General features: G+C 44.7%; 1 protein-coding gene across 1 annotated transcript; it reads right to left on the bottom strand.

Annotated features, from left to right (window-relative positions):
- Window positions 1-11,116: 11,116 nt before the first annotated feature.
- Window positions 11,117-15,537, bottom strand: LOC110522530 (mRNA decay activator protein ZFP36L1). Its single transcript, XM_090233176.1, has 2 exons — window positions 15,329-15,537; window positions 11,117-14,002 (listed from the first exon to the last, which is right to left on the bottom strand). The coding sequence occupies exons 1-2, from the start codon at window positions 15,377-15,379 to the stop codon at window positions 13,019-13,021; spliced, it is 1,035 nt and encodes a 344-aa protein (XP_090089302.1). The 5' UTR covers window positions 15,380-15,537; the 3' UTR covers window positions 11,117-13,018.
- Window positions 15,538-15,778: the final 241 nt, after the last annotated feature.

Genomic DNA, 15,778 nt, shown 5'->3' with positions numbered 1-15,778 from the left:
CCGCCTGCCCCACCCTTCACAAAAAGTGGAGTAACAATTCAACAGCTCAGACACAAGACGTATGTGGCAGGGACTCCAGACAATTGCGAATTATAAAAAGGGGAAAGCCAGCCACGTCGCAGACACCTACGCCTGGCTCCCAGACAAAATAAACTCCTTCGCCCGCTTCGAGGAAAACACTGAGCCGCCGATGTGGGCCGCCGATCACAAGGACTGAGCTCTCATTCTCCATTCTCCGTGAGTAAGACATTTAAGCATGCTTACCCTCGCAAGGCTGCCGGCCCAGACGGCATCCCTAGACGTGTCTTCAGAGCATCTTCAGACCAACTGGCTGGAGTGTTTACGGGCATATTCAATCTCTCCCTATCCCACTCTGCTATGCTTCAAGATGTCCAACATTGTTCCTGTACCTAAGAAAGCGAAGGTAACTGAACTGAATGACTATCGCCCAGTAGCATTTGGATACCACCCCAATAGGTCCACAGACGATAAAATCGCACACTGCACACTGTCCTATCCCATCTGAACAAGAATATACAATATACACTGAGTGTACAAAACATTAACAACACCTGCTCTTTCCATGACATACACTGACCAGGTGAAAGCTATGATCAATTATTGATGTTGTTCGATCCGCTTTAATCAGTGTAGATGAAAGGGAGACAGGTTAAAGAAGGATGTTTAAGCCTTGAGACAATTGAGGCATGGATTGTGTATGTGGCCCATTCAATGCATGGATGGGCAAGACAAAATATTTAAGTGCCTTTGAACAGGGCATGGTAGTAGGTGCCAGGCGCACCGGTTTGAGTGTGTCAAGAACTTCAACGCAGCTGGGTTTTTCACGCTCAACAGTTTCCCATGTATCAAGAATGGTCCACCACCCAAAGGACATTCAGCAACTTGACACAACTGTGGGAAGCATTGGAGTCAACATGGACCAGCATCCCTGTGTTCCTAATGTTTTGTACACTTAGTGTATATTTAGTGTATATTTATTTTCAGGACTCTGACCCTAACCCGTAAAAAATACATTGGGTGAGGGATTTGTGTGTATTGTTTTGTTAGGTATACTGCAGTGTTGGCGCTAGACACATAAGCATTTTGCTGCACCTGCGATAACATCTGGAAAATATGTGATGACCAATAACATTTGATTTGACATCTCAAGTGTTGCTGTGAGGGAGTTGAAGAGCTGAAGCACTAGGCCTCGAGGGAACATTGTTGAACTTACTGTATGTTTCTTACAAAAAAAGATTGCAGACAGAGTACAGTATAACTGCAGTATTCTACAGATATTGCATCCAAAATAAAACTTTTTTACTGCAGTAATTTTGAAGTGTAACTGCAGTTAGAGTGCTGTATAACTGCAGTTCGGCTGCAGTACACTGCAGTTATTCTGCAATTGCGTTCAAAATGCTGCACAATTTCAAAACTTTTGTTTGTAAGGGTGGTTCTGTCCAGTGGATGGGGGGAGAAGGGGGTTGTATAATGCCAGAGGCATTGTATAACCCATTCTGTAACACCTCTTAGTTATAGCAATGGCTATAGCTATACAAGACCTATTCAAGACAAATACTATACTAAGCCATCAGCATACATACAGTAAAGCGATCATTTATAAACCTCCAGGATTTCCCATTGATACAGAGTAGTGATTCAGTGCGGCTTACTTCCTGGTGCCTGGGCCATGTCCGTGGTGGAAACAGAAAAAAGTGGGAGAACGGCTAGGTTTGGTCCTGGCAGGGTTCAGAATAGTCTCCTGGGTTCCTCATTGTCCTGCTGCTTCCCTTTAAGATTGCTTTCTCCTCAATGGCTTTTTGTTCTCAGGACAATCACCTATTACTATGATTTCAGCCCTTTTCTGGAGCAAGAGGATATTTTGAGACTAAAGAGAACAGTTTTTATTGTTATCTAAAGCTAAATGTGGGCCATGTGAATCGGGCGGCAGGACACTGGCTGGGTAGGGTGTCTTCATTAGTAGGTAAGATACAGTATGGTAGCTTCAACAGGTGTAGATCTGAACCCTTTTTGTGGTGAAAGTCACTACAAAATCATTCCTATCCTCATCATTCTAACCACACCTAGATGCAGGCGTTCTTCACCTTTTCAACTTCCTCCCAGCTCCTCAGAACTTGCCAACCAGAGACGCCATAGTTATTACCCACCGTAGTTATTACCCACCATAGTTATTACCCAAACAGAGACGCCATAGTTATTACCTACCATAGTTATTACCCAACAATGACACCATAGTTATTAGCCATCAATGACACCATAGTTATTATCTAACAGTGACACCATGGATAAGGAATTACATGGAAAGTTTGCCTAGCTCCTAGAGTACTCCTCACCTGTCTAAACTAAAGAAACACTTAACTTTTAAAAGTTATTTGGTCAGTTGGGCCCATTTCACTCCGTGTTCCACCACACAGTCACACAGGCGTATGTATGGCTGTGTGTCACCATCCTATGCTTTCTGAACCCACGATCCAATGCTTTCTGAACCCACGATCCTATGCTTTCTGAACCCACGATCCTATGCTTTCTGAACCCACGATCCTATGCTTTCTGAACCCACGATCCTATGCTTTCTGAACCCACGATCCTATGCTTTCTGAACCCACGATCCAATGCTTTCTGAAACCATGATCCTATGCTTTCTGATCCCACGATCCTATGCTTTCTGAACCCACGATCCAATGCTTTCTGAACCCATGATCCTATGCTTTCTGAACCCACGATCCTATGCTTTCTGAACCCACGATCCTATGCTTTCTGAACCCACAATCCTATGCTTTCTGAACCCACAATCCAATGCTTTCTGAAACCACGATCATATGCTTTCTGATCCCACGATCCTATGCTTTCTGAACCCATGATCCTATGCTTTCTGAACCCATGATCCTATGCTTTCTGAACCCACGATCCTATGCTTTCTGAACCCACGATCCTATGCTTTCCGAACCCACGATCCTATGCTTTCTGAACCCACGATCCTATGCTTTCTGAACCCACGATCCTATGCTTTCTGAACCCACGATCCTATGCTTTCTGAACCCAGCTCCGTTCCTCTTGATGAAATGACAAAACAAATAGATGTTATAGAAATGTAAAAAGCGATGATATCAGTAGTTCTGGAAGTAGTAATCCATCCCGTTTTTTTCCAAGAAATTAGGACAACCAGGAAGTGTTGCGTCAAAGCACAGACCCAGGCCTCCAGCCAATCGGTGTGGACAGCATTCAACTTCAACCTGACACAAGCCACTCCTGCTGCCGCTAGCCAGTTGCAGCTGCTTTGATTCTGGGAACTGTGTGTGTGTGTATTGGAGGAGGGGCTTGGAGTACATGAGTACGTGTGCGTACATGCGTAAATTTGTCAGCTTTCACATACATGTCTGCTTACAGTAAGTGTCTGTCGGTGTCTTATGGTCTAATTCCGCCTTTTTGAGACGTATAATGTTCTCAAAATACCATGAACAATACAGTGTACAAACCTTAGGAACATTGACATTGAGTTGCACCCCCTTTTTCCCCTCAGATCAGTCTCAGTATGTCAGGGCATGGACTCAAGGTGTCGAAAGCATTCCACAGGGATGCTGGCCCATGTTGACTCCTATGATTTCCACAGTTGTGTCACCTTGTAGACCTACCTACCTACCTACCTACCTACCTACCTACCTACCTACCTACCTACCTACCTACCTACCTACCTACCTACCTACCTACCTACCTACCTACCTACCTACCTACCTACCTACCTACCTACCTACCTACCTACCTACCTACCTACCTACCTACCTACCTACCTACCTACCTACCTACCTACCTACCTACCTACCTACCTACCTACCTACCTACCTACCTACCTACCTACCTACCTACCTACCTACCTACCTACCTACCTACCTACCTACCTACCTACCTACCTACCTACCTACCTACCTACCTACCTACCTACCTACCTACCTACCTACCTACCTACCTACCTACCTACCTACCTACCTACCTACCTACCTACCTACCTACCTACCTACCTACCTACCTACCTACCTACCTACCTACCTACCTACCTACCTACCTACCTACCTACCTACCTACCTACCTACCTACCTACCTACCTACCAGAGCCTGCTACCTACCTACCAGAGCCTGCTACCTACCTACCTATCTACCTACCAGAGTCTGCTACCTACCTAGCTACCAGACATACCTACCTACCAGACCTACCTACCAGACCTACCTACCAGATTTACCTACCTACCAGATCGACCAGACCTACCTACCAGACCTACATACCAGACCGACCAGTCCCACGTACCAGACCTACCAGACCTGCCTACCTACCAGACCTGCCTGCCAACCAGACCAACCAACCTACCTACCTACCTACCTAACTAACTAACTTTGCTCTGGGGCAGCCTGATAAGTGTTCCAGCCAGGCAGGTCTGACAATGTTTCATAGCAGTAGTAGTACTCAGTGTTAGGAACACAGGTGATGAAAGCCAAAATCTCTCGTATACACAACTGAGCAAATTTCCTCTTGGACACTAATCAGTGACCATCCTATCCCGTCATGATCCCACAGGACAGTACAGTATGAAACATATTGTACTAACTCCTCCCAGACTCTGGGCCTTTCACCACCAGGCCTGAATGTACAGGTGTTAGATCTTAATTTGACCAGTATTGTTGCATCAAAATAATACTGTAGCAACAGTATTTTAACATTTAGTCCATAACGTTGCTGGATAGCTGGTTAGGCTATTAGCTGGTCAAAATGAGGCTACATAAAAAGTACAAAACTGTTAAATATAACCTTGTGTTTGTGTGGGTTTTGTTCCGAATGCATGGAAATCATGAAGCTCATCTACATTTACAGGAATATTCTCAGCAACAAAAGTGATCAAATTAAGATCCTACATCTGTATGTACAGATGTGTCTCCCTGGCCTGCTCAGTGGTGGGATGTAAGTACTAAGTAGTGATGCTGTGTGTGCTGCGGCTGCTGTGTAATGGCTTATTGTGTAGAGTGGTGGCCAGAGGCATGTATTTAGAGAGTTGGGACACTGATGCATTTACATGACACTACAACATTCTAATGGCAGCCATAGTCCCAGTCGTTATTCACGTAATAATAAGGAATTACCCTCGACCATGCCCACAAATTGGTGGAAACAAACACGCTTTCCTACTGACCTCCATTTTAAAAGCAACTTCGTCGTAGTTGTTTTTTTGTTACACAGAAATAACAAAACATGCCGTAAAGCTGCTGTGTTGTTCAATATACATGTAACCAAATCAAAAACGTACGATTCACAATGCTCCCATGTAGGGAAGAGTGAGAAGAGCCCTGTGGCTTCAGGCTATTCGTTGTGGGCGAGTGGGAAATGTGGGGACGCGATGATTCCAGTAGGCTATACGTAGCTATGTTCCAGTAGGTAGCTAGCTAACACTTAAGTGGCTAACGTTAGTGCCTTCATGAAAAGGGGCCTGAAGGAAGCTCTACAATACTACATTTTTCTAAGTAGTGAGAATGCTAGGGCGCAGGCAATGTTGAAAATACATCTTTAGACATGTTGAACTTTTCTTAAAATGTAGGTTTGTAACTGAGGAGGGGGGAGAGAGAAGGCTGGACAGGTTAGTCAGTGCCAAGACCGCACATCTCAAATCACTGTACTTCCTCTCCCCTGCTTTTATCATCCCAAAGCTGTCGTCATAGACAGTCAGAAGCGAGGAGTTATGACACGGTCTGTAGGAGGCTGGGAGCACCCCTTGACTGGACTCCAGAGCTCCACTCCTGCAGGTGGACTTCGCCATGACAGCACTGGTGCCTTGGAAACAGCATGTCCCATAATGACTGAAGAATTGGACAAGGGTCACAGGGCTGGGAGAGAGGGAGCGAAGTTTGCGCACTCCGTCTGTCTCGATCACCTCTTTCACTACACTGTCTCCTGCCCAATGAGAAACAGAATGACAACAGTACCTGGGGGAGATGGATGGAATGGCCCCCCTGCTCCATATTCCCTCTGCTTTTGTTTACGTTTTCCTGGTTTGTTATTCTGTTTGATAGTGTAATAAATCCTTTACTGACTTCCCGAGTGGCGCAGCGGTCTAAGGCACTGCAGGGCTTGAGGCGTCACCACAGATCCGGGTTCATTCCCGGACTGTGTCGCTGCCAGCCGTGACCGGGAGACCCATGAGGTGACACACAATTGGCCCAGCGTCGTCCGGGTAAGGGGAGGGTTTGGCCGGCCGGGATGTCCTTGTCCCATCGCGCTCTAGCGACTCCTGTGGCGGCTGGGAGCATACACGGTCACCAGCTGGATGGTGTTTCCACCGACAAACCAGATACTGACTTACTTTTGATTTTGACCCCCCTATTGTTAGGGACACTTTGTTACATTTCTGTTAGTCACATGTCTGTGGAACTTGTTCAGTTTATGCCTCAGTTGTTGAATCTTGTAATGTTCATACAAATATTACACATGTTAAGTTTGCTGAAAATAAACACTGTTGACAGTGGACGTTTCTTTTTTTGCTGAGTTTATAATATATGCCATTTAGCAGACGCTTTTGTCCAACGCCATTCTGTACCAACTGAGCTACAGAGGAGGAGGTATGGACATCTCTCAGTTTGTTCTCTTCGTTCTCAAACAGGGTAAAACAGAGGATAGCGATATCGCAAAGTCTATAGCAGCATCAGAAACATTACTCAACAACTACAGAACTGGCCTCTTCTTTTCCCCTGCAGCTGCACTTCTTAAAGGCACAGTAACCCTCCTTCACAAGTCTTTACTATGAAACAGGAATCACTGATGTGTGCTAAGGGTTTGCAGCACTTGAGAATATGTTATACCCTGTCCCTCAGGCAACACCCACCCACTCGTTGAAACAAGTACACTTCTCTCTCTAGTCAAGTTTCACAACTTGGGTGTGTTTAGTCATCAACAAGAAGTGGTTTGGTTTCTAGGTTACAATCACAAAAGGGTTAAAGATATTCTCCTGTACTTTGTTTACATTTTATACCGTAGTTCTGAAAGTAGCGCTCATGAGCAAAAGGTGGTCCCTGAAAACTGTGAACTGCGTCACACATGTGCAGATGTGTACCACTTCATTGTGCTCTCTTTCTGCTGTGTGTTCATCTGGTTTTTATTTATTTATTTAACTAGGTAGGCTAGTTGAGAACAAGTTCTCATTTACAACTGCGACCTGGCCAAGTTAAAGCACAGCATTTCGACACATACGTACAACAACACAGAGTTACACATGGAATAAACAAACATAGTACGGTCAATAATACAGTAGACAAAAGAAAAATCTATATACAGTGAGTGCAAATGATTTAAGATAAGAGAGGTAAGGCAATAAATAGGCCATGGTGGCGAAGTAATTACAACATAGCAATTAGACACTGGAATGGTAGATGTGCAGAAGATGAATGTGCAAGTAGAGATACTAGGGTGCAAAGGAGCAAAATAAATAAATAAATACAGTATGGGGATGAGGTAGTTGGGTGGGCTGTTTACAGATGGGCTATGTACAGGTGCAGTGATCTGTGAGCTGCTCTAACAGCTGGTGCTTAAAGCTAGTGAGGGAGATGTGGGTCTCAAGCCACAGTGATTTTTGCAGTTCATTCCAGTCATTGGCAGCAGAGAACTGGAAGGAAAGGCGGCCTAACGAGGAATTGGCTTTGGGGGTGACCAGTGAGATATACCTGCTGGAGCGCGTGCTACGGGTGGATGCTGCTATGGTGACCAGTGAGCTGAGATAAGGCCCCTAGCAGAGACTTGTAGATGACCAGGAGCCAGTGGGTTTGGTGACGAGTATGAAGCGATGGCCAGCCAACGACAGTGTACGGGTTGCAGTGGTGGGCAATATATGGGGCTTTGGTGTCAAAACGGATGGCACTGTGATAGACTGCATTCAATTTGTTGAGTAGAGTGTTGTAGGCTATTTTATAGATGACATCGCCGAGGTCGAGGAGCGGTAGGATGGTCAGTTTTACGAGGGTATGTTTAGCAGCATGAGTGAAGGATGCTTTGTTGCGAAATAGAAAGCAGATTCTAGATTTAATTTTGGATTGGAGATGCTTAATGTGAGTCTGGAAGGAGAGTTTACTCTAGCCAGACACCTAGGTATTTGTAGTTTTCCACATATTCTAAGTCAGAACCGTCCAGAGTAGTGATGCTGGACGGGCGAGCAGGTGATCAGTGATTGGTTGAAGAGCATGCATTTAGTTTTCCTTGCATTTAAGAGCAGTTGGAGGCCACGGAAGGAGAGTTGTATGGCATTGAAGCTTGTCTAGAGGTTAGTTAACACAGTGTCCAAAGAAGGGCCAGAAGTATACCGAATGGTGTCGTCTGCGTGGAGCTGGATCAGAGAATCACCAGCAGCGAGAGCGACATCATTGATGTATACAGAGAAGAGAGTCAGCCCAAGAATTGAACCCTGTGGCACCCCCCATACAGACTGCCAGAGGTCCGTATGGACTAATTCTGCTATCGGAGAACCAGGTGAGGCAATCATTTGAGAAACCAAGGCTGTTGAGTCTGCCAATAAGAATGTGGTGATTGACAGAGACGAAAGCCTTGGCCAGGTCGATGAATACGGCTGCACAGTAATGTCTCTTATCGATGGCGGTTATGATATCGTTTAGGACCTTGATCGTGGCTGAGGTGCACCCATGACCAGCTCTGAAACCAGATTGCATAGCAGAGAAGGTACGGTGGGATTCTAAATGGTCAGTAATCTGTTTGTTGACTTGGCTTTCGAAGACCTTAGAAAGGCAGGGTAGGATAGATATGTCTGTAGCAATTTGGGTCTAGAGTGTCTCCACTCTTGACCGTGGCAGCTTTCCAATCTTTGGGAATCTCAGACGATACGAAAGAGGTTGAACAGGCTAGTAATAGGAGTTGCAACACTTTCGGCAGATAATTTTAAAAAGAGAGGGTCCAGATTGTCTAGCCCGGCTGATTTGTAGGGGTCCAGGTTTTGCAGTTCTTTAAGAACATCGGCTATCTGGATTTGGGTGAAGGAGAAATCGGGAGGCTTGGGCTAGTTGCTGTGGGGAGTGCAGGGCTGTTGACCGAGGTAGGGGTAGCCAAGTGGAAAGCATGGCCAGCCGTAGAAAAATGCTTATTGAAATTCTCAATTATAGTGGATTTATCGGTGGTGACATTGTTTCCTAGCCTCAGTGCAGTGGGCAGCTGGGAGGAGGTGCTCTTATTCTCCATGGACCTTCCAGTGTCCCAGAACCTTTTTGAGTTTGTGCTACAGGATGCACATTTCTGCTTGAATAAGCTAGCCTTAGCTTTCCTAACTGCCTGTGTATATTTGTTCCTAAGTTCCCTGAAAAGTTGCATATCACGGGGGATATTCGATGCTAATGCAGAATGCCACAGGATGTTTTTGTGCTGGTCAAGGGCAGTCAGGTCTGGAGAGAACCAAGGGCTATATCTGTTCCTGGTTAAAAAAAAATTTGAAAGGGGCATGCTTATTTAAGATGGTGAGGAAGGCACTTTTAAAGAATGACCAGGCATCCTCTACTGACGGGATGAGGTCAATATCCTTCCAGGAAACCCGGGCCAGGTCGATTAGGAAGGCCTACTCGCTGAAGTGTTTTGGGGAACGTTTGATAATGATGAGGGGTGGTCTTCTGACTGCAGACTCGTTACAGATGCAGGCAATGAGGCAATGATCACTGAGATCTTGGTTGAAAACAGCAGAGGTATATTTGGAGGGCAAGTTGGTTAGGATGATATCTATGAGGGTGCACGTGTTGTTAGCTGTCACTCAAATGGCGAGAATCTGAGCTCATTGGCTATAAGTCAAATTGCTAAGGAGCTGGCTCACGTGGGGGAAAATGGTGCAGCAGAGCTTCCAGAAAAGCAGTCGCTTTCAAATTAGGGATTTAGTGGCTAATTGAGGTAAGACAGTAATACTGCTCACAGATTTTAAACTAAACATTGACAAACCCAACCCAAAGACTTGGGTTTAAGAAAACATATAATAACTTTGTAGTTGCCAAAGTTCCGGAGCATGTCTTTAAGTCAGCTGAGAGCCTGTGTAAGGTTTCCCCAAACTCGGTCCTGTGGCCCCTGTCTTGTGCACGGTTTGGTTTTCGCCCTAACACTACACAGCTGATTCAATTAACCAACAGATCAAGCTTTGATTATCTGAATCAGCTGAGTAATGCTAGGGCAAAAAAACTAAATGTGCACGGGGGGAAACCCTGTACTGAAAACTGAACCAACAAGGTCTTAGCTGAATCATGAGGTAAGAAGTAAGCAAAACAAGGGATGTTCTTTGCTTTGCAGCTCGGTGTACTACAATGAACACAGAGCAGATTTTTTGCTTCAAGTTTGTATTGACTTAGGAACACGGTTGCTCCATTAGTCTAACTTGTCTCTGTGAGGAAATTAGAGATAAGACCAGGCCTCAGGGGGCCCGGCCCTGGCTAGCGTGGAATAACAAATAAACTGAACCCGCAATTCATCAGCTGTAACAGGCCTAACTGAGGGACTGGGGGGGGGGAGAAGAGAGAATTACGGCCAAAACACATGGGAGAATCAACACCATAAAAGCTCAAGTTTCCTACCTTACAGTAACCATGGTGACACAGCCTGTGAAAGCCTGATCTAGGTCCTCGAGATAGGGCACAACAGTGAAAGTTGCTGTTCCTCTGTTGCTTCTAATCAACAGAGTAAAGCAGCCCACCAACAATAGTTTGAGAAGGCCTTGAGCGAGAGAATAGAAGTTAACTTTCCTTTCTTGGAAATGTTTTCCTGGAAAACAGTTTAAGTAATTTTGTTTGACTGTATTTGGGGTTAGGTTAGCTACTTGGCCGTGCTCAAACCCAAGCCTTTCAAACCAAGTTCCCCAGTTTTCTGGTGTATGGACTTGAGAGAATAAGTCAAAGATAGGATACAAACAATCTAGCACTGCTTCACCAACATGGTTCCCATTCAATGCCCAGGCCAAATGAAGCCAGCTCCTAGAACCCAGGCTGCTTTCCCTACTGAAACAGTTCTCATGGGATGAGTTGCCATTTAATGATTTTAATGATTTTCCCAACCTGAGCCGCAAACAACCCTTGTCAATCAGGAAGACAGACGTTCAATAGAAATATGGGTTTTATTGGTTTAAAGTTTAAACTGCAATCTGTCATTACAAAAATAATACATGAGAATGAAGACTGTAGAGAACAGCAACAGCGGCTAAAAAGAGAATACATTCACCTGTTGATTGATGTCAACCCTGTTCACCTTTATTCCACTACAAGAGGTTTAGGCTTAAATCTACTCTGTGTTCTAAAACGTGTGTTAAAGGCACAATGCTTGGGGATACCTGGAATGTATTGATAGGTACTTAAATGGGAATGACTGGTCCAACAAACATGACCAAAACATCACCTTATTTGGCAAAAAAACAACTAATAAATCAGTTCATGGCATTGTGGAATATGCGAGCGTCCATAATTAACTAATTCAAGACATTTCCATTTGTCGTTAGCAGCATAAAAACGCTGGTTATATAGGCTAAGAGTGATTTAAATACTAAAATTAATGTTTGTCCTGGTCAAAAGAAAGTGAAATAACAGGAAAAGGACTGAAGCCTAATTCTGCATTCTAGAGAACCTTGGAGAGCTGCTGCAATCCACAACTGGAAGGAGGATTAGGATAGAACCACAGTTCAAACATCGGGGAAGGGGAAAAACAATAAATACAACAAAAATAAGTTTAAATTAAGATTAACTTTCTAAATAAATCAAAGTGTAGTTACAAAACAGAAAAAAAGTATTTGCTGTATAATATATTAACTGTGGAAGAAAAAAACAACTTCAATCAATACAGAAGATCATAATTTAACATAAAAGAAAATATATTCTATTGTTTCATTATCAAGATAAATACAAAAAAAATGCCTTAAGATCAGCAATAAATACATTCTGATAAGTTAAATAATCAGTGACAAGGAAAAACCAAGGTCTTCAAAACAAACTAAACAATAATAATACACTGTTGAACAAGGTGGAATTAATGAAAGAGCTTTTCACTTAGATTTTTGACAGTGGAGACTGAGGGGTCCTCTCAGCCAGCTATTAAGCTGGGTGGTGGTGGGGGGTCCTGGGAGACAGAGGACAGGCCAAGATCAAATATTAATATTGATTGAGTTTACTCATATGAACAGTCCTACTCCTCCGACCTTCAACACGACTACAGATAGAAAATGTCTAAGGGCACCACAGATTATTCTTAGGGGTTGTCGTCATGGTGCAAGAGAGCACATACCAGCACCAAAATAAAATGTATTCTTCCCACCCTGATTCTAAACAAAAGCCATCTGTGCGTTTGTCTAGTCCCCATATCCAAAAATTACACAATTCAAAAATAGAGGGTCAGGAAAAAGCGTGGGATCATTAAAAGTAACCATTGTAGTCCCATATGTCTTGGTACACATTGATCGGACATCACCAAGGCACTTCATCAGAACTGACTGTCCAATAATATTTTTGCTGGTTTAATTTTAAGAGAAAGGTGACCCATTGTAAATGGAGCACTGATTTGTCACAAATCCTCTCAAGGCGTAGAAGGATGAGAGGTTTGAAGATAGCTGTGGCACAGGCAGCAATGGTCACGTGACGATATGCAGAACTGCTACACACCAAAACGACAGGGGACTCCTGACATGTTCTGATCCATCTCTTCTACCATTCAACGTTATTGTAGCCCTTCACCCAAGGACGACTTGTCTTGAACTAGTGTTCTTATGTTAACTGCTATGTATCACAATTCTTTAGTGACCATTTGGGTAAAATAAAAGACACCTCTGTTCATTGGCTACTCGGATTCATCTGAGATGAGGAGGGCAGGGGGGGAGCGGAGGTGGAAATCTGCATTTTGATTGGACTAAGTGGCAACACTGCTGCATAGAACTACCATGTCCACTTCTGAGTTGTAAACAAGGTGAGGGACGGGACCATGGGGGGGGGGGGGGGGGGGGGGGGGTTGTAGACACTAATCATCAGAGATGGAGAGCCTGCTGAAGATGGGCAGGCGGCGTGAGGCGTCCAGGCTGGGAGACTCCGAGCCGCTCTGACTGCTCTGGTAGCCCTCCAGGTCTGAGAGAGAGTCCGGGGGACTGGCGGGAGACTCCGACATGGGCCGGAAGAAGCAGGGGGCGGTGGGGGAGGGCGTTGCCGGGGTCAGCAGACCAGGCTCAAAGACAGGGAGGCCCCCCCCTAAGCTGGGCCCGAACAGGTTGGCCAGCTCCTGGCTGGTGTAGGTGAAGGGTTTGCTGGGCCAGTCACTCATGTCCTCATCGGTGGAGATAGGTGGCGGGGTGACCGAGGTGGGGCTGACCTGCAGACCGCCCTGGCTGGGGAAGCCAGCGAAGCTGAAGCTGTGCTGGAGGCGAGGGCGCTCCATCTTGTTGAAAGTGGAGAGGGGTGGCGGTGGGCCACGGCGCTCCTCTGCATTGTGGATGAAGTGGCAGCGCGGGCCGTAGGGGCAGAAGCCCATAGTGTGGAAAGTGCGACACAACTCTGTCTTGTACTTGGGGTGGCGGCTCAGGCTGCGCAGTTCTTGCATGCCGTGGGCAAACTGGCACTTGTCACCGTACTTGCAGGAGCCATTCTCCTCGAAGGGCCGGCACAGCTCCGTCTTATAGCGGCTGGAGTTGACCTGCTGCTGGCTCTGTCCGATGCCGAGACCCTGGAGCTGACTGCCCGGCTTGAGGCGCTCCCCAGTCTCTGAGAAGGAGCGATCTCGGAAGCAGTTCTCCTTGTTTTTGCTGCCGCAACCACCGATCAGGAGCGAGAAAGGGTCCACCTTCAGACTGTTGATGAACTGGTTCTGGTTGAATTTAGCATTGGGAAGGGTGACCGAGTCACAGTGCTGCAACAGCCCACTGCCCCCCACCGCCTTCCTGTCCAGCAAGGAGGAGCCGTTGTTGTGGGGCCCACCGAAAGTGTTGTTGTTGTAGTTCAACATCTTATTGTTCTGCAAAGAAAAGAACAGTCACATAAAAATGTAGATAAAGTGTCTGTCAATCAGTAGTGAATGAAAAAAAATAAAGTTTTGATCTAGCAGTACTTTGAGCGAGGTTACAGTCGCAACCTTTAATTACTTGCATTGAAAATAATATTCATTCTACTAGGTAACTTTTGAACAGCAATATATAAAGACTCATCTCCATAGTCACATGGTAAAGACAAATGGGCAACTAGCAAACAAAAATCACTGCCTAACAATTATGGCTTTAGTATGTGCATGTGACAGCAATATGCACAAATGCTAGTTACATAGACAAGACAATTGATTAAAACTTTCAGCAAACGTTTACTGGTTATCTATTTCAAAGGGGATATAGATAAACAGTATTCAAATGCTGACATGTTACTTTCGGGATCCAATATGTTTTCAAACTGAGGCACAGCTGTTTACAATTCGTACTGAGTGGGGATTGCCCGGTTACTCAATCCTGCACCTTAGAGGCTGCTGCCCTATATACAAAAGACATGGAACACTGGTCGCTTTAATAATGTTTACATACATCCTGGTTTACTCATCTCACTTGTATATACTGTATTCCATTTTACTGTACTTTAGTCATTGCCACGCTGACATTGCTCGTCCCAATATTTAGATATTTCTTAATTCCATTGTTTTACTTTTAGATTCGTGTTGTGAATTTTTAGATATTAATGCATTGTTGGAGCTAGGAAAACAAGCATTTCGATACACCCGCAATAACAGCTGCTAATTATGCGTGTGACCAATAACATTTGATTGCCATATCTCTGCGCGACACAGCTTTTCAACCTGCACTGCACACGTCAACGGCGCAAATGGTTGCAAGAAAACTAGTAGTAGCTTTCCTTAGTGTTGAATCCGCCTGTTCATCAAATCATTTAATACCATGTGACGTGAACCCATAGTTTGATGGCAAAGCTTTGTATTGTCAAATAATCGTTTTAGTTACTACATAACTATCTAGGTAACATTTAAAAATGGTAATGTTAGATTGTAAGCTTGCGACGCTAAGCACTTATCTAGACCCGAACACAACATGTGACATGAACAGCGACAACATAAATTGCCTGGTAAGCGAATTATTATAAATGTACTGAATTGTTAACAGCCATTAAGCACTTTATACTTTGTCACCTACATGCCATGCATACAGCTAGTACTCACTGACGTTTGCTGAACAATCCCGAAAAAGTTAATGAGCTAGCTAGGCGACTATAAATTAGTTGAGCAATTAGCTAGCCAGGTACGTTAGCTTCAGCCCTCCGCTCAAAGCAGTCAATGAACATATGTTACCTTGTTCACTTCGCTGTATTCTAAGAAAGGAGGAACGATAGTTGCTGTCATTTCTGTTGCGGCTATTATAAAGAGAAAACAAAAAAGTGACCTAAAACACAGGGCTTGTGGTTAGTCCAGATTTAAGTGTCCTTTCTGCCCTGCAGAGCCCCCTCTGTCCTGCAAAAGTTGAGCGCAGTTCCTTTTTAAAACGCGGCATGTATGATGCATGGTTATGTTGGCTGGGAGGGGCCTGAGTTCGATTGACATATGAAAATGTGGCAGCAGACCTGCCTAATTCTAATGAATCGTTTTTGTGTTTAATAGGCCAAATTACACATTCTGTTAACATCTGACCCAGAGTGATCTGTGATTGCAAATTGTAGTCTGACATTTCAGTTTTACCTACGAAATAATACTGCAGTTTACTATGGAATACTACAGTACATACTATATAATTATGTAGTATAC

Source organism: Oncorhynchus mykiss, chromosome 4 (genome assembly GCF_057628025.1).
Source record: "Oncorhynchus mykiss isolate SJ-2025 chromosome 4, ASM5762802v1, whole genome shotgun sequence".
Classification (NCBI taxonomy): domain Eukaryota; kingdom Metazoa; phylum Chordata; class Actinopteri; order Salmoniformes; family Salmonidae; genus Oncorhynchus; species Oncorhynchus mykiss.
This window is presented reverse-complemented; position numbering and strand designations above follow the sequence as displayed.

Bases quoted from the DNA above. Each gene is read 5' to 3' on its own strand.
- LOC110522530 (XM_090233176.1), bottom strand. From the start codon at position 15,379: ATGACAGCAACTATCGTTCCTCCTTTCTTAGAATACAGCGAAGTGAAC. The intron at 14,003-15,328 runs GTAACATATGTT...TTTTCTTTGCAG, and splicing joins AATACAGCGAAGTGAACAAG to AACAATAAGATGTTGAACTA.